The following is a 19,736-nucleotide window of genomic DNA, read 5'->3' on the forward strand; positions in this document are numbered from 1 at the left end:
TAGATTGTAAGTTCCTACGGGAATAGGGCCCTCAATCCCTCCTGTATGTGTTTGTAAAAGTTTGTCTTGTCTCTTACCTGTTTTATATCATTGTTTTATTTAAATGAATTGTACCCATGGACAGCACTGCGGAATATGTTGGCGCTCTATAAATAAGTTTAATAATAATAATGTTTTGCACCCTCTACATGCAGTTCCTCATAGAACACCCCAAATTAGGCCAATTAGGGACAAATATGTAGCAGGGTTATGCTTGTGAAATCCGTAGTGTGCACCTTTGGTATACAGAACTGGAAAGCTTACAGTTTTCAGAGTTAATTTAGGTAAATGTTAGAAAAATAATTAATGAATGTATATTGCAGAGTTTTTTTTTACTACAAGCAATAAAACATTTTATATAACAATATCAAAAGGTTTAATTTCCCCTTTAAGGACCATGTTGACATATATGCTGTCCAGATCATCTAAGGATCTGTAAGTTTCTTTAGGAGACCTGGGTCATAGTGCATGAGTAGGGAGACACCTGGTTCCCTGCCTCATTGGATACCATCCCGACAGCACTCTCAACCAATCAGAGAGGCTGTACATAATACAGGAAAAAATAAATAGTTTATACCTAAGCACAGAACTATCATCTGACAGCTTTCTTAGAATAATAGAGCGGTGCCCTCAAGGCTCAAAAAGATAGTGGTCTTGAAAGAAAAAGCGCAGTACTCTTTCTTACTAACAGGTTAGTTCTGTTGCTTTTAGTTCTTTCTTAGTACCCTTTTTCTTTTGTACATAATACAGCACATCAAGAACTTTGCTCTCCCTACTCTGGCACACAAGTAAAAATTGGCCAATAAAACTAGTCAAAGGCTATATTATCTGAGCAAGTATGCCCAGTAGGAGCACACCAAGATTTCTGCAAAACGTAAACAAAAGTTAGCTCCCAAATCTTTTCTTAGTTACCAATAGTTATTGGTAACATCTTTATTTTAGGCTCCTAATTAAAGTTCAGATCCCAATAGTAGTTTACATAAAAAAATGCTCATTAGTGCATTTCAATTGTGAATAAAAGCATTTTTGAAATGTGAAATATACCTAAATATGCCACGTGCATTCACATTCAAACACCTCTCCTACTCATAGTGCTGACAGTGGCTTGTATGATGCAAATTGATGCACATTATCAAATTATTTTAGTAAAAGTTATAACTGAGCTTTTACTATGCATTTGATGAAAATACATTAGTTCATTATAATTTTGTCTGGAATGTTTGTAAGTACAATTCTGTCAGCATTTTTAAACTACAGCTACAGAATTGTGAATTTCACAATAGACCAGGCCATTTCTAAAGCTTTGTGTAATTTAGAACAAATGCTTCTGATACCATATAGTGATACAGTGATGTGAGTACCTTGTGATTTTTTTGTTCTTCACTGAACGCCACCAGGATAACAGAGATGAAGAGATTCAGTACAACAAATGTCATGAAAATAATGCAAGATCCAACAAGGAAGGAGCCCAGAACAGGATTATAATCCAGCACCTAATAATAAAGACGGCATTAAGATGAAACTTGTCATGTAAACTGTAACAATGAATGAACACTCTGCAGATGTGAAATAAACAGTAAATTACTTAGACAAAAATGGAAAGGATAATATACGGTTACAATACAATGGTTTGCACAGTCTGTTTACTGCCTGTTTTATATATGTCCCTAATTGTCCCCAACAGGAAAGATAGAAACGTGCAAACTTAAGTTTAAACATGTTGGTGCCTATTACTTCATTTTCAGAGTTAAACTAAAGGAAAGTTGGACAAAATAAATTAAAGTATATTACAAAATGTTTAAAGGGACAGTCTACACCAAAATTTGTATTGTTTAAAAAGATAGATAACCCCTTTATTATCCATTCCCCACTTTTGCACAATAAACAAGGCTATATTAATATACTTTTTAGTTATGTGTTTACCTGATATCTAAGCCTCCTCATCTCAGTGCTATTAAAATACTTGAATTTTAGCTAATAAGTGCCAACTCTTTAATAGCTCCACAGGAGTGAGCTCAATGTTATCTATATGGCACACATGAATGAGAAATGTCTTGCTGGGAAAAGCTATAAAATGCCCTGAGATAAAGGCAGGGGCTTAGAATCTTGCAGAAAGTTAGAGGTTTTATAGTTATAAAATATATTAATATAACAATGTTGGTTATGCAAAGCTGGGGAATGGGTAGTAAAGGTGTTATCTATCTTTTTAAACAATAACAATTTTGAAGTAGACTGTTCCTTTAACTACATATATTAATAACTAGTTTTATTGCAATCACATATTGTTTAATATCCCATTAATAGCTGTGTTCAGTTTGATTCAGTCAGTCAAGTGAGCCACTATGAAAAATCTGATTTTTTTTTTATATAGGGGCTTTATTAGCTAATTCCAATGGATCTAGGCCAGTGTGTGTTTTTGTATAGCCTCAGTATTCTGCTATAGTGGGACTTTATATAATTAAACTGTTAGCAAGCTTAAAAATATTATATGAAATCCTATAATAAAATCAATTAATCAAAAAATAATAGACACTACTAATGATAGTGTGCATTTTAGGTGTGATGTATTGAACCAAGAAGAAATATGACAGACTGCAAGGGTTTATCTTCTGTGTTACTTTAAAATCCCATGTAGTAGTAGTTCTATAGGGGTGCAAAGATACCTTAATCTTTTAATTTGCTCCCTAATTGTGATTTTGGTACTAAGGTTGAGGATGAAAATGTCCTTTTCCCACCTCTATCCCTTACTGTTTAGCTATGCATGTGGACCTCCTAGCCACACCCTCACACTGCCTATTCACTTGTCTATGGTATTTATAGCTCCACCCACAGAACACCATGTGACTACACATCCACCCAGCCTGACTACACTCACAAAGCTTAGGCCTCCATCACTCAGATATCAATAATCAGGCCCTTTCCATGGAACACTAAAGGGTGTTCGCTAACATTAACATTTATTTCATACCTCCTCATAGTTGAAGATCCCCAGCTGAAGGCTGACCATGGTCTTTGCTGAATCTAAGAGAGTTTTGTATGAACTCAGCTTCCAGCCAAAAATCAAATTTGACTATAGTAAAAAAAAAGAAAGAAGGGAAATAACCATCAGTGCACATGATCACAGAGAAAAAATACAAGGAGTTTTTTTTTTACTTAGTAATATGTCTCATTATTCATACTTATGGGTTCAACACATAAAGAAATTCAGAACAATGGACTGTAGTCTGCTATGTATTTGGAGATGTAAAAACACAATTGAGATGGAGTATTTAGAAGTATATCCTATGCAAATTACAATACTTACTTGATGGCTTTAGTTATAGATATAGATATTGCCAAGCTAAAAGTTATAGACAAAGTGTAAGGAAAACAGAACAATATCAAAGCACATATATTAATACACTCCCCAGAGTAGAAATATACTACTATTAATGGGGTTAGCCTGTCCGTGGTAGGTCCATGTTGTACCTCAGGTGGTACGTCACCTTTTTATGCCAGCAGCTTCACTTTATTATTATTATTTATTTCCGACTACACTGTCCATACAGAAACCAAGCTCAGCACTCCCACTTTAAATCCACATGGGTAAAAAGCTGGACAACTTAAGGTCATGGGTTATGGAACATGGGTCTGATATAGGTATTGGTGAGGGGTTATAGCAGGCAAAAATAAAGCAGGGGCATGTGTTTAGTACAAGATCTAATGTGGGTTTAGAGATAACAAAAAAAGATAATGGGTTAGAGGAATCTTACATCTTGTCTGGGGTCAGACCTGGGTTCTTAGCATTCAAAAATATTAAGGGCTGTGGGAGCAAGCATCTGGTCTGGGGTATGATGTTTTCTCATAGCTAGCATCAGGGGCATAACTAAACCTCATTGAGCCCCAGGCCAAAACCGGTGACAGGGTCACCCTTTCAACAGTGCTCTTTCAAAAGCAAAAAAAACTTCTAATAGTATAATTTTTCAGCATACCTGAAACCCATATTCCACAGAATTGGAGATATTTCTCTGTGAGTGTGAGTCATCCTTTTCTGCAAGAGAACATGCTGTTGCGCAGCCTTTGTGTACAAATATGGTGACATGGTCTCCAAGATGACCATTATTGAATTGTTGTACAGAAATAAACTGTCACCATATTTGTACACAAATTCAGTAATGGTCATCTTGGAGACCATGTCACCATAGTTAGTCAAGATCTTGAAAAAGCCCTCATGCAGGGAGAAACGCGTTGATGTGGTGCAGTTCATGCTATTTTAGTCACTAACACGGACCAGTGTAGTGCGCCTTCAAACTTCAGGAACACTTGCCATTTTCACTCACCGGTTTATGAATACCCAAAGACAAGCTCCTAATACCCATTTTGCATGCTATTAGCACTTAAAGAGCAGATGCCTTAATACCCTATCTTGTCACCTTTGAGGAAGTTAATCGGCTTGGATTTTGAAAAAGTATCCACCTGTAATGATTGGAGTATTGTGATGTATTGACACATGTGACCTAACGGCTGAGAAAAGGAACACTGTGGCTGAGACAGCGAGAAAGGTCTGTGAAACGCTTCCCTACTCCAGCTCAGAAGTAAGGTACTGTGATTTGTCCCCTTTGGGATACTGTATGTTCCTAATTAATACTACCTGAGGATCTAACCGCTGTGAAAGTCATGTGGTTCTCTTTGAGACATTGCAACATTGTTGCTTTACTGATCAGTCTTTTGTCTTTAGGATATTAATTCTCTTTACTACTCAGCTAGCACCTGTAGGTGCGGACTATTATTTGGGACGTCAGTGGTGGCATTATTCCCTAACTAGTTCCATATATTGTTTTTATTAGCACTTTATTTTATATGTATTTTATTCATTCTGACTTTTTATCGGAGACGTCCGATTCTATTGCATATGCTTTATAATATTTTTTTTATATTAAGTGTTGTGTAATAAATTGTTATCTCTATCATCCTGTTGCCTTATTTCTATCTTCAGCTCTCTGAGCGCTCCTACTTACATTTTATAGTTTGTATCTATTTTATATCCTAATCAAGGTTTTTTAGGATTAGTTAGGAGTGTGATATAGTCGCTTGGTGCACACGCCTACTGCAGCTTTTAGATAAGCAATTTTAAAGAACTTATCACATTACTTATTTTATCCAATTTCTCTTGGTATCCTTTGAAGAAAATCATTAGATATGCTTAGGAGCAGCAATGCACTACTAAGAGCTAGCTTCTGATTGGTGGCTTTTCATATATTACAGTTGTCATTGGCTGACCTGATGAGTTAAATGAAACCCAAAAAATTTCTTTCACGTTTCAGATACAGCATACAGTTTTCCAATTTATTTATTTTATCTAATTAGATTTTTGCTCTTTGTATCATTTGTTGAAAAGCATATCAAGGTAGGTTCAGGTGCAGCAATGAATGCACTATTGAGTGTCAGCTGCTGATAAGTGGCTCCAGATAAATTCCTTGTTGTTATTGGCTCCCCCAATCTTTTCAGCTAGCTCTCAGTAGTGCAATGCTGCTCATTCAGCAAAGTATACCAAGAGAATGAAACAACTTTGATAAAAGAAGTAAAATGGAAAGTATTTTAAAATTCTATGTTCTCTCTGAATCACAAAAGAAAAAAAAATGGGTTTCATCTCCCCTTAAGCTAGCTTCCAGTAGTGCATTACTGATCCTTTCACAAAGGATACCAAGAAACTAAAGCAACATTTATAAAAGAAGTAAATTAGAAAGTTGTTTAACATTGCATGCTCTATCCAAATCATGAAAGAAAAATGTTGGGTTTTGTGTCCCTTTAATTTAGCATATTCATGAAGGTCTTAAAACGAAATACCAAAATATCTTTAGTAAGGTTTCGGGAACCCTTGTTCAAACATATGTCAACTATGAAAAACATAATTTATGCTAAACTGATAAATTTATTTCTCTTGTGGTGTATCCAGTCCACGGATCATCCATTACTTGTGGGATATTCTCCTTCCCAACAGGAAGTTGCAAGAGGATCACCCACAGCAGAGCTGCTATATAGCTCCTCCCCTAACTGCCATATCCAGTCATTCGACCGAAGACAAGCAGAGAAAGGAGAAACCATAGGGTGCAGTGGTGACTGTAGTTTAAAATTAAAAAATACCTGCCTTAAAATGACAGGGCGGGCCGTGGACTGGATACACCACAAGAGAAATACATTTATCAGGTAAGCATAAATTATGTTTTCTCTTGTAAGGTGTATCCAGTCCACGAATCATCCATTACTTGTGGGATACCAATACCAAAGCTAAAGTACACGGATGAAGGGAGGGACAAGGCAGGTACTTAAAACTAAGGTACCACTGCCTGTAAAACCTTTCTCCCAAAAATAGCCTCCGAAGAAGCAAAAGTATCAAATTTATAGAATTTCAAAAAGGTATGAAGCGAAGACCAAGTCGCCACCTTGCAAATCTGCTCAACAGAAGCTTCATTTTTAAAAGCCCATGTGGAAGCCACAGCTCTAGTAGAATGAGCTGTAATCCTTTCAGGAGGCTGCTGGCCAGCAGTCTCATAAGCTAAGCGGATTATGCTTCTTAGCCAAAACGAAAGAGAGGTTGCCGAAGCCTTTTGGCCTCTCCTCTGTCCAGAGTAGACAACAAACAAAATCGAAAATCTTTAGTAGCTTGTAAATAATACTTTAAAGCATGAACCACGTCAAGATTGTGTAATAGACGTTCCTTCTTTGAAGAAGGATTAGGACACAATGATGGAACAACAATCTCCTGATTGATAATTCTTATTAGATACCACCTTAGGTAAAAACCCAGGTCTGGTACGCAGAACTACCTTATCTGCATGGAAGATCAGATAAGGAGAATCACATTGTAAGGCAGATAACTCGGAAACTCTACGAGCCGAGGAAATAGCTACCAAAAAAAGAACTTTCCAAGATAAAAGTTTGATATCTATGGAATGAAGAGGTTCAAACGGAACCCCTTGAAGAACTTTAAGAACCAAATTTAAGCTCCAAGGCGGAGCAACAGGTTTAAACACAGGCTTGATTCTAACTAAAGCCTGACAAAATGCCTGAACGTCAGGAACACCCGCCAGACGTTTGTGTAAAAGAATAGACAGAGCAGAAATCTGTCCCTTTAAGGAACTAGCTGACAATCCTTTTTCCAATCCTTCTTGGAGAAAAGATAATATCCTGGGAATCCTGACCTTACTCCATGAGTAGCCCTTGGATTCACACCAATAAAGATATTTACGCCATATCTTATGATAGATTTTCCTGGTCACAGGCTTCCATGCCTGAATTAAGGTATCAATGACTGACTCGGAGAAGTCCATTGCCGCTACCATTAAGCCAATTACTTCCATACACTGAGCCACCGAAGGGCGAGAAGTGGAATAAAGAACACAGCAGGAATTTAGAAGTTTTGATAACCTGGACTCTGTCAGGTAAATCCTCATTTCTACAGAATCTATTAGAGTTCCCAGAAAGGAGACTCTTGTGAGAGGGGATAGAGAACTCTTTTCTTCGTTCACTTTCCACCCATGTGACCTCAAAAATGCCAGAACTATGTCCGTATGAGACTTGGCAATTTGGAAATTTGACGCCTGTATCAGAATGTTGTCTAAATAAGGGGCCACTGATATGCCCCGCGGTCTTAGGACCGCCAGAAGTGACCCCAGAACCTTCGTAAAGATTCTTGGGGCTGTATACTTACCCAAAGGGAAGAGCTACAAACTGGTAATGCCTGTTCAGGAAGGCAAACCTGAGAAACCGATGATGATCTTTGTGTATCGGAATGTGAAGATAAGCATCCTTTAAATCCACTGTAGTCATGTATTGACCCTCCTGGATCATAGGTAGGATGGTACGAATAGTCTCCATCTTGAATGATGGGACTCTGAGGAATTTGTTTAAGATCTAAAATTGGTCTGAAGGTTCCCTCTTTTTTGGGAACCACAAACAGATTTGAGTAAAATCCCTGTCCTTGTTCCTCCTTTGGAACTGGATGGATCACTCCCATAACTAGGAGGTCTTGAACACAGTGTAAGAATGCCTCTCTCTTTATCTGGTTTGCAGATAATTGTGAAAGGTGAAATCTCCCTTTTGGAGGAGAAGCTCTGAAGTCCAGAAGATATCCCTGGGATACAATTTCCAATGCCCAGGGATCCTGGACATCTCTTGCCCAAGCCTGGGCGAAGAGCGAAAGTCTGCCCCCTACTAGATCCGTTTCCGGATAGGGGGCTGATACTTCATGCTGTCTTAGGGGCAGCAGCAGGCTTTTTGGCCTGCTTACCTTTGTTCCAGGTCTGGTTAGGTCTCCAGACCGACTTGGACTGGGCAAAAGTTCCCTCTTGTTTTGCAGTAGAGGAAGTTGATGCCGCACTCGCCTTGAAGTTTCGAAAGGCACGAAAATTAGTCTGTTTGGCCCTTGATTTGGACCTATCCTGAGGAAGGGCATGACCTTTTCCTCCAGTGATATCAGAAATGATCTCCTTCAAACCAGGCCTGAATAGGGTTTGCCCCTTGAAGGGAATGTTAAGCAGCTTAGACTTTGAAGTAACGTCAGCTGACCATGATTTAAGCCATAGCGCCCTGCGCGCTTGAATAGCAAAACCAGAATTTTTAGCCATTAGTTTAGTCAAATGAACAATGGCATCAGAAAGAAAAGAATTGGCTAGCTTAAGTGCTCTAAGCTTGTCAAGTATGTCATCCAATGGGGTCTCTACCTGTAAAGCCTCTTCCAGAGACTCAAACCAAAAAGCCGCAGCAGCAGTGACTGGGGCAATGCATGCAAGGGGCTGTAGAATAAAACCTTGTTGAATAAACATTTTCTTAAGGTAACCCTCTAACTTTTTATCCATTGGATCTGAGAAAGCACAACTGTCCTCGACAGGGATAGTAGTACGCTTAGCTAGGGTAGAAACTGCTCCCTCCACCTTAGGAACTGTCTGCCATAAGTCCCGTGTGGTGGCAACTATTGGAAACATTTTCTTAAAAATAGGAGGGGGAGAGAACGGCACACCTGGTCTATCCCATTCCTTAGAAATAATTTCTGTAAACCTTTTAGGTATTGGAAAAACATCGGTGCACACCGGCACTGCATAGTATTTGTCCAATCTACACAATTTTTTTGGCACTGCAATTGTATCACAGTCATTCAGAGCAGCTAAAACCTCCCTGAGCAACATGCGGAGGTGTTCAAGCTTAAATTTAAATGTAGACATATCAGAATCAGGTTGAATCTTTTTCCCTGAGTCAGAACCATCACCCACAGAAAGAAGCTTTCCTTCCTCAGCTTCTGTATATTGTGAGGGAGTATCAGACATAGCTCTTAAAGCGTCAGTATGCTCTGTATTTCTTCTAACTCCAGAGCTATCTCGCTTTCTTCTAAACCCAGGTAGTCTGGAGTCAAAGGGTCTGACACGTGGGGTGAGTTAGTCGGCATAACTTCCCCCTCGTCAGATTCCTCTGGTGATACATTTTTTAAAGACAGAATATGATCTTTATTACAAAAAGTGAAATCAGTACATTTGGTACACATTCTGGCTTCTAAACACCATGGCTTCTAAACATAATGAACAAGGAGTTTCCTCTATGTCAGACATGTTTAAACAGACTAGCAATGAGACCAGCAAGCTTGGAAAACACTTTAAATCAAGTTAACAAGCAAAAAATAAAAACGGTACTGTGCCTTTAAGAGAAACAAATTTTATCAGAATTTGAAAAACAGTGAAAAAAAGCAGTAAATCAAACGAAATTTTTACAGTGTGTATAATAAGCTAACAGAGCATTGCACCCACTTGCAAATGGATGATTAACCCCTTAGTTTAACCCCTTAGTTAAAAAAACGAATCAAAAAAACGATATAGACGTTTTTTTAACAGTCACAACAACTGCCACAGCCTTGCTGCGGGCCTACCTTCCCCAACAAATGATTTTGGAAAGCTTAAGAACCCTTTAGAGAGGTCCTATAGCATTCAGGGGACTCCTGGAGGAAGCTGGATGTCTCAGTCTGTAAAAGTTACTGCGCAATAAAGCGCTAAATTAGGCCCCTCCCACTCATATTAAAACAGTGGAAAGCCTCAGGAAACTGTTTCTAGGCAAATTTAAGCCAGCTATGTGGAAAAAAAAACTAGGCCCCAATAAAGTTTTATCACCAAAGTATATATAAAAATGTTTAAACATGCCAGCAAACGTTTTATATTGTAAATCTATAAGAGTATTACCTCTGAAAGTAAGCATGATACCAGTCGCTATTAAATCACTGTATTCAGGCTTACCTTACATAAATCTGGTATCAGCAGCATTTTCTAGCACTTATTTAATCTCTAGAATTTTTTTTAACTGCACATACCTCATAGCAGGATAACCTGCACGCCATTCCCCAGCTGAAGTTACCTCTCTCTTCAGTTATGTGTGAGAACAGCAATGGATCTTAGTTACAACCTGATAAGATCATAGAAATCACAGGCAGATTCTTCTTCTATTTTCTGCCTGGGACAAAATAGTACAACTCCGGTACCATTTAAAAATAACAAACTACGTTACACCACTTCTCTCTTACTACCTCCATGCTTGTCGAGAGTTGCAAGAGAATGACTGGATATGGCAGTTATGGGAGGAGCTATATAGCAGCTCTGCTGTGGGTGATCCTTTTGCAACTTCCTGTTGGGAAGGAGAATATCCCACAAGTAATTGATGATCCGTGGGCTGGATACACCTTACAAGAGAAATGATTTGCGCTACACACACTGGGGCCTATCATATTTTGTAGTGTTTTATTGCACTCTACTAGTCATGCATTTTTATATAGGGACCCTATGTACTTTAGAGAGCTTGTACCTTGACTTCTGAGCTGACTCCACTTCCTCTGTGTGTCTAGCCCTATAAACGTCTTTCAATAGAATTTACTTTTTGGTACATTTCATATATATATTTTTGTTTATTTGATGAACTGCAAATATAGAGTATGTATTTTTAATGGTTTAACTTATTTAAATTGTGGCTTTACTAATGGATTGCAATGGCATATAAAAGGAGAAAGAACCTGCGTAAAACATTTTCACACAGCAAACTCTAATTGATTGTAATGGGGTCAAATAGTTTCCCTCCCAGTGAATGCATTTGTCAGCATGTTGAAACCTTTGCTATTGTATTTGTTTGCTTATTGCTGTTCGCTGCAGCCTTTCTATTGTATCTTGTATGTAATTTCTGTATGCCGTTATGCTGACCAGGTGTTTATCTAACCTGCTTCATATTCTCTTTTACATTTAATGTTTAGCTTGATGCATGCCATTCCAGTGGCGTCACTAGGGTTGGTGTCACCCGGTGCGGTAAGTCATGGTGTCACCCCCCCCCCCCCCCAGAAAGCAGACATACACAAAAACACAGGCAAACACACATACAAACACTCAGACACACTTAAACACATACTCAGATGCACACACAAACACTCGGAAACACACTCAGACACACACACAAAAACACACACACAAAAACACACACACAAAAACACTGAGACACACAAAAACTCAGACACACACATACAAAATATGTAAACTGCACTGCATTAATTAGGAAGCTCATGCCTAGAGCTGCTCCCTGGCTCAGCAGAACATCAAATAAAAGATAAACAGAGCACTCTAAAATAAATCACTGAAGAAAAGGTTTAGGCACGCAAACTATGAAAATTCTGCTCTCTGACTCTGTTCCAAGTCTGTCAGTGCACAGCCCTGGGCCGCATGTCACTGAGCAGTGAGCACAGATAAACAGGCAGGTTTAGGCTAGCAGCGCAACTTTGCAAGCCCCACAGCACACCCACAACATTCATAGTGAAATTGGGCAGGGGAGGAGCAAAGTACAAACAAGCAAAAGCAGCCGGGAAAACTATTTGTTGAAATTGCAGCACTGGCTCAAGGGGCAAAAAAATTGTGTGTCTACAACTTCCCCAGTCCCACTAATGTTCACAAATGCCAGCCTCTAATAAAATAATCTATGCATCTCAACATTGTATTTCTTTGAATTTCAATAAAATTAAAAAAAAAAAAAAAAAAAAAAAATTTTTTTTTTTTTTTTTTTTTTTGGTGTCACCCCCTGGAGGGTGTCACCCGGGTGCGGCCCGCCCCCCCCCGCCCCCCCCTAGTGACGCCACTGTGCCATTCTCCAGCAGCTGTTCCAGTTTTACTTCAACTAAAGGGAGCTTTGTCCATTTGTTTCTGTTTGCTGCAGCTGGATTGTTTCCAAGATTATGTCTCACTGTTTCGGATTATAGCACCCTGCTGATCTTCATTAGCAGTCAAAAAAGTACAGCAGTTTATGTTTTATATTTATCAGCTGTTAGTTACATGTAAATGTTACTTGATTTGATTAAAATGAAGGTAAACTTTGATGAATGAAAACCCATTTTTTAAAAATACTATTAAAAACAGGGTCACTTTCATTCATCAAAGTTTAGAAAGCAGCCGTTTTGATTAAAAACTTACCTTTGTTTTTTTGACAGCCAGAGCAGCTTCCTCTAATCCAGCTTCCTCCAATCACGGCTTTCCCCCCAGGGTAGTCATTGCCTGAGGCCATGCCATGATTGGAGGAAGCTGGACTAGTCATTGCTGACGTATGAAGAGAGGATCTCTGGGTGGGGGAAGCTGCTCTGGCTGTGAAAAAAACAAAGGTAAGTTTTTAATTATAACGGCTGCTTTCTAAACTTTGATGAATGAAAGTGCCCCTGTTTTTAATAGTATTTTAAAAAAACGGGCTTTCATTCATCAAAGTTTACCTTCACTTTAAAAAATGAATATTGAAATTGTTATTTTTCCCTTGCACTAGTCATTTTGCAATTAAAAGTTTTGGCCTGTGTTTCCTGCAATAAATTATTATTTGAGAGGCGTTTACATATATATATATATATATATATATATATATATATATATATATATATATATATATATATATATATATATATATATATATATATATATATATATATATATATATATATATATATATATATATATATATACATATCCAGGGACAAAGGAAGACACTCTCCGGTTTTAAATCAATCTTTTTTACTTAAGTGACGTTTCGGGGGTTTTACCCCCTTCCTCAGACCATTTACCGGTAGGAGACATGACACTTTGCTACAATGTAAAGTAGTGAGTGTACAGCCTGCATAACAGTGTCAATTTGCTGTCCCATCAAAATAACTCAACACACAGCCATTAATATCTAAACCGTTGGCAACAAAAGTGAGTACAACCCTAAGTGTAAATGTCCAAATTGTGCCCAAAGTGTCAATAGTTTGTGTGGCCACCATTATTTTCCAGCACTGCCTTAACCCTCTTGGGCAGGGAGTTCACAAGAGCTTCACAGGTTGCCACTGGAGTCCTCATCCACTCCTCCATAACGACATCACGGAGCTGGTGGATGTTAGAGACCTTGCGCTCCCCCACTTTCCATTTGAGGATGCCCCACAGATGCTCAATAGGGTTTAGGTCTGGAGACATGCTTGGCCAGTACATCACTTTTACCCTCAGCTTCTTTAGCAAGGCAGTGGTTGTCTTGGAGGTGTGTTTGGGGTCGTTATCATGTTGGAATATTGCCCTGCGGCCCAGTCTCTGGAGGGAGGGGACCATGCTCTGCTTCAGTATGTCACAGTGCATGTTGGCATTCATTGTTTCCTCAATGAACTGTAGCTCCCCAGTTCTGGCAGCACTCATGCAGGCCCAGACCTTGACACTCCCACCACTATGCTTGACTGTAGGCAAAACACACTTGTCTTTTTACTCTTCACCTGGTTGTGCATCATCTTTAGAAGAGGCTTCCTTCTGGAACGACAGCCATGCAGACCAATTTGATGCAGTGTACGGCGTATGGTCTGAGCACTATCAGGCTGACCCCCCACCCCTTTAACTTGTGCAGCAAAGCTGGCAGCACTCATACGTCTATTTGCCAAAGACAGCCTCTGGATATGACGCTGAGCATGTGCACTCAACTTCTTTGTCCTGTGAAACTGCTGTATGGTCTTGCCCACCGTGTTGCAGATCAGTTTCAGGGTCTTGGCAATCTTCTATATAGCCTAGACCATCTTTATGTAGAGCAACAATTCTTTTTTTCAGATCCTCAGACAGTTCTTTGCCATGAGGTGCCATTTTGAACTTCCAGTGATTAGTATGAGAGAGTGTGAGAGCAATAACACCAAATTTAACACACCTGCTCCCCATTCACATCTAAGACCTTGTAACATTAACGAGTCATATGACACCGGGGAGGGAAAATCGCTAATAGGGCCCAATTTGGACATTTACACTTAGGGGTGTACTCACTTTTGTTGCCAATGGTTTAGACATTAATGGCTGTGTGCTAAATTATTTTGAGGGGACAGCAAATTTACACTGCTATACAGGCTGTACACTCACTACTTTACAATGTAGCAAAGTGCCATTTCTTCAGTGTTGTCACATGAAAAGATATAATAAAATATTTACAAAAATGTGAGGGGTGTACTCACTTTTGTGAGATACTGTATATATATATATATATATATATATATATATATATATATATATATATATATATATATATATTAGGCGATAAGCCTGCCCAGAGGACAGTCTATTTTTAATTAAAAAAAACTACAAACCCCAAAGCTAAAATTACACAAAATAAAAAATGTAAAATTACAGAAAAAAATAAACAAAGCTATCCAAAATAAAAAATTAAACCTAAACGAATACCCCTATAAAAAATCCCCCCAAAAATTGAAACACCCCCTAATCTTATACTAAACTACCAATAGCCCTTAAAAGAGCTTTTGTAAAACAGCTCTTTTACCTAAACAAATTACCAATTACCCCCTAACAGTAAAATCTCCCACCCACCAAACCCCTCAAATAAAAAAATGTAACACTAAAAAAAACTAAACTACCCATTGCCCCTAAAAGGGCATTTGTATGAGCATTGCCCTTCAAAGGGCATTCAGCTCTTTTACTGCCCTTAAAAGGGCAATCAGCTCTTTTCCAGCCCAAAAACCCCTAATCTAAAAAAAAAGTCACCCCAAAAAATAAAAAAAAGTCCAAGACTAAGACCCAAATAGGTACTCACCGTTCCTGAAGTCCGGTGGAGAAGGTCTTCTTCCAGGCGGCTCCATCATCTTCTATCTTCATCCGGAAAGAAGGCGGCACGGAGTGGAGGTGTGGAGCTGTCTTCCCCGATGCGTGTATCCTCAGTGGTGGTCCTCAGCGGCAGTGGCAGCGTTCCTCAGCGGCATGGAGGCTCCTCTTAATCCGATGTCCGTCATACACTGAAGATTGAATGCAAGGTACCACAATCAATTTGGGGTATCTTGCATTCCTATTGGCTGAAATTTTAAAATCAGCCAATAAGATTTCAAAAGCTCTCATCCTATTGGCAGATTTCAAAATGTCAGCCAATAGGAATGCAAGGTACCCCAATAAATATGGGGTACCTTGCATTCAATCTTCAGTGTGCGACGGACGATTGCATGAAGAGGAGCCTCCACGCAGCCAAGGACTGCCGCTGAGGATCCACGCATTGGGGAAGCCAGCTCTGCACCTCCACTCCGCCTTCGCTCTGGATGAAGATAGAAGATGATGGAGTTGCCTGGAAGAAAACCTTCTCCATTGGACTTCAGGAACGATGAGTACCTATTTGGGGCTTAGTGTTAGGATTCTTTATTTTTTTTTATTTTTTTTATTTTTTTTAAGATTAGGGATTTAATGGGCTTGAAAAGAGCTGATTGCCCTTTTAAGGGCATTAAAAGAGCTAAATGCCCTTTTAAGGTCAATGCCCATACAACTGCCCCTTTAGGGGCAATGGGTAGTTTAGGTTTTTGGGAGGTTTGGTGGGTGGGTTTTTTTTTACTGATAGGGGGGACTTAGTATTTTTTAAATGTTTAAGGGCTATTGGTAGTTTAGTTTAGATTAGTGGGTGTTTTTATTTTGGGGGGGCTTTTTTATTTTCATAGAGATTAGGCTTAAATTTTTTTATTTTTGATAATTTTGTTTATTTTTTTTCTGTAATTTTAGAGTTTTTTATTTTTTGTAATTTTAGATTTTTTTTTTTGTAATTTGATGATAGGTTTTATTTAAGTGTAACCTAGTATTGGAATTAATTTAGGGGGTTTTAGGTTAGGGGGCTTAGTAATTAAATTAGTTATTTGCATTGTGGGGGGTTGTCCGTTTAGGGGTTAATAGGTTAATTAGGTTTATTGTGATGTGGGGATTTGTCAGTTTAGGGGTTAATAGGTTAATTAGGTTTATTGCGAGGTGGGGGGTTGGTGGTTTATGGGTTAAAAGGTTAATTAGGTTTATTGCGATGTGGGGGGTTAGCAGTTTAGGAGTTAATAGGTTAATTAGGTTTATTGCGACATGGGGGGTGGCGGATAAGGGGTTAATATTTTAATGATGTTATTTGCGGATTAGGGGTTAATTACTTTATTATTTTGCGATGTGGGGATTTGCAGTTTCAGTGTTTTTTGTGGGGAAGGTTCGTTTTTTTGTTATACGTTGTGCGGGCAGTTAAGTGTTTTTTATTTATTTCTTGCGGGCGGTTACGTGTTTTTGTGTGGACGGTTGCGTGTTTTTGTTTTTAAGGCTTCGGGTTTGCCTATGTTGCATCCAGGTGGATTCCGAAAATGGCAGCCAACATTCCTTTGAGGATGCGTGCCAACTGGCAACACTGACGGACGCTTTACAAACGCGATTATAGTATACTAGTGGGCAAGCCTGCCCAGAGGGCAGTCTATTGTGATGACGGAACCACCAAACCACCCTGCCATTTTCGGCAGGGCAGTCTATTGTGGTGACGGAACCACCCTGCAATTTTCGGAATCCACATGGATGCAGCGAAGCTGCATCCCAGTGGATTCCAAAAATGGCAGGGTGGTGAAAGAATCCACCGCATAAGCTGCATCCAGGTGAATCTCAAAAATGGCAGAGTGGTGAAATAATCCGCCCAAGGTGGATTCTTTCACCACCCTGCCATTTTTGGAATCCACCTGGATGCAGCATAGGCAAACCCGAAGCCTTAAAAAAAAAACCTGCAACCGTCCGCACAAAATAACAAAAAAACACGTAAAAAACAGTGTCACCATCTGTAACGATCAGGCATCTGGCCTCATATGGAGGCAGAGCACCGACCGTGCTCCGGCTCCATATGCGGCAGATGTCTGAAGCTTCAGCTCTCAGCTGTTATGTTACAGCTGAGAGTTGGAGCTCCTGAAGCTGTCTCGCACTGAGGTGGCTGCAAGCACATCTAACTTTACTTTGAGGATGCGTGCGCAACTGCCGACGGCGACGGACGTGTTACAAAACATTTATATATATATATCCTTGTATTTAAATTAAATATAAAAAAATTGTCACAAAGCTATGAACAACACAGCTATGATGGAATAAGTCCAGAATAGACTTTCGTAAAAACAGAATTTATACTTACCAATACATTTCTTTCTTTCAGGATGATGAGAGTCCATAGGTGTCCATAACTTGTGGGATATATTTCCTGCCACAAGAAGGAGGTCAAGAACCCTCACAAGAGCTTTAATCCCTCACACCTCCTTTCCCCACTCAGTTTACATATAGCCGAGCAGAGGAAAAGGTAGGAAAGTCAGAAAGCAGGGTTAAGAGGTGCAAAAAGCGAATGGGTCCTATGGACTCTCATCATCCCGAAATAAATAAATTTAACGGTAGGTATAAATTCTGTTTTCTTTTGTAAGATGATGAGAGTCCATAGGTGTCCGGAAAACTGTGATCTGAAGGACTTTCCTGCCTAAAACAGCTTTGAAAGAAGCATAAATATCAAAATTATAACATTTAGAAAAGGATAGAAGTTGCCGCCTTGCAAATCTGTTCCAAGAAGGCGTCATTTTTGAAGGCCCAAGTAGCAGATACAGACCTAGTAGAATGAGTAGTTACTCTTTTTGGAGGTGGTATTCCCTCAACCAAGTAAGCCTTACAAATAGTGTTCATTAATAATGCTAAGGTCAGCACTGTAGCCTTTTGACCCTTTCTAGGACCTGAAAAGTGGAAAATAAGCTAGAATTCTGTCTAAAATCTTTAGTAGCCTGAAGATAAAATTTTAAGACCCTGACTACATCCAAATTGTGCAGTAGGTATTTGGGCACAGAGAAGGAACAATCTCCTGATTATTATTTTCTGAAGACACTAAATATCATATCATATATAGTCCGGAGAACCTCTTTATCCTGATGAAAAATCAAAAAAGGATGATCAGAAGTAGGGATGGGTGAATGTGCTGAAAGTGTAATTTATTTGGTAGAAAGAATAGTCCTGTGGACATTCATTTTGGACAATTGAATGTTGATAAGAATGAAGATTTATTAAAATTTGATTCTCAAATGTTACTTTTGTTTTTGAATTTTCATAATTAGATTGAATATCTACATTTGAAATTTCAAATGTAACAAATACTATTCAGAAGTTCAATAGTTCATGTGGTAGGGAATTTGGTAAACTATATACAATTATATCAATTTGAATGCTTCTATTTCAAATATTGCATGATTTGAATATAACATTTAAAGAGAGCATTCAAAATACTATTACAAATATATAGATTCAAATTTTTCGAATTTGAATACTGCATAATTCTAATCAAATTATTAGGAACTAGTCCTAAAGCCCGTTCACATGGGCCATTTTTTGCAGGGTACAGCGGTCCCACTCCTTGCGCTCTCTCCCTCCCCCTATCTTTTGCTCTCTCTCTCTCCCCCCTCTCTTTTGCGCTTTCTCTTCCCCTCTCTTTTGAGCTCTCTCTCTCTACCTCTCTTTTGAGCTCTCTCTCTCCCCCCTCTCTTTTGCGCTCTCTCTCCCCCCTTTTTTGAGCTCTCCCCCTCTCTTTTGCCCTCTCTCTCCCCCTCTCTATTGTGCTCTCTCTCTCACCCCTCTCTTTTGCGCTCTCTCCCCCATCTCTTTTGCGCTCTCTCTCCCCCCTCTCTTTTGCGCTCCCCTCTCTTTTGCTCTCTCTCTCTCTCCCCTTCTATTTTGCTCTCTCTCTCCCCTCTCTTTTGCTCTCTCTCTCCCCTCTCTATTTTCCTCTCTCTCTTTCTCTCTCTCCCCTCTCTTTTGCACTCTCTCTCTCCATCCCTCTCTTTTGCTCTCTCTCTCCCCCTCTCTTTTGCTCTCTCTCCCCTCTCTTTTGCTCTCTCTCTCCCCTCTCTTTTGCTCTCTCTCCCCTCTCTCTCTCTTCCCCCCCCCCCCTCTCTCTCTCTCCCTTCTCTCTCTTCCCCTCTCTCTCTCTCCCCCCTCTCTCTCTCTCCCCCTCTCTCTCCCCCCTTTCTCTCTCTCCCCCTCTCTTTCTCCCCTCTCTCTCCACCCTCTCTCTCCCCCCTCTCTCTCTCTCCCCCTCTCTCTCCCCTTCTCTCTCTCCCCCTCTCTCTCCCCTTCTCTCTCTCTCCCCCTCTCTCTCTCCCCCCCCCTCTCTCCCTCCCCCTCTCTCTCTCTCTCCCTCCCCCCTTTCTCTCCCCCCCTCTCTCTCTATCCTCCCCCCTCTCTCTCCTCCTCTCTCTTTCTCCCCCCCCCCTCTCTCTCTCTCTCCCCCTCTCTCTTTCTCCCCTCTTTTGATCTCTCTCTCCCCTTTCTTTTACTCTCCCTCCCCCTCTCTTTTGCTGTCTCTCTCCCTCTCTTTTGCTCTCTTTATCTCCCCTCTTGATCTCTCTCTCCCCTCTTGATCTCTCTCTCACC

The 19,736-nt window shown here is 39.7% G+C and overlaps 1 protein-coding gene across 1 annotated transcript in view; it reads right to left on the reverse strand.

Moving 5' to 3' along the window:
* Positions 1-19,736, reverse strand: part of LOC128647972 (polycystic kidney disease protein 1-like 2) — a 543,684-nt gene that overhangs the window by 17,014 nt on the left and 506,934 nt on the right. The window contains exons 41-42 of the mRNA XM_053700651.1: positions 3,008-3,109; positions 1,401-1,532 (exon numbers count right to left, since the gene is read on the reverse strand). Coding sequence (XP_053556626.1) covers positions 1,401-1,532; positions 3,008-3,109 — 234 coding nt within the window. The remainder of the gene's footprint in view (positions 1-1,400; positions 1,533-3,007; positions 3,110-19,736) is intronic.

Source organism: Bombina bombina, chromosome 1 (genome assembly GCF_027579735.1).
Source record: "Bombina bombina isolate aBomBom1 chromosome 1, aBomBom1.pri, whole genome shotgun sequence".
NCBI lineage: Eukaryota > Metazoa > Chordata > Amphibia > Anura > Bombinatoridae > Bombina > Bombina bombina.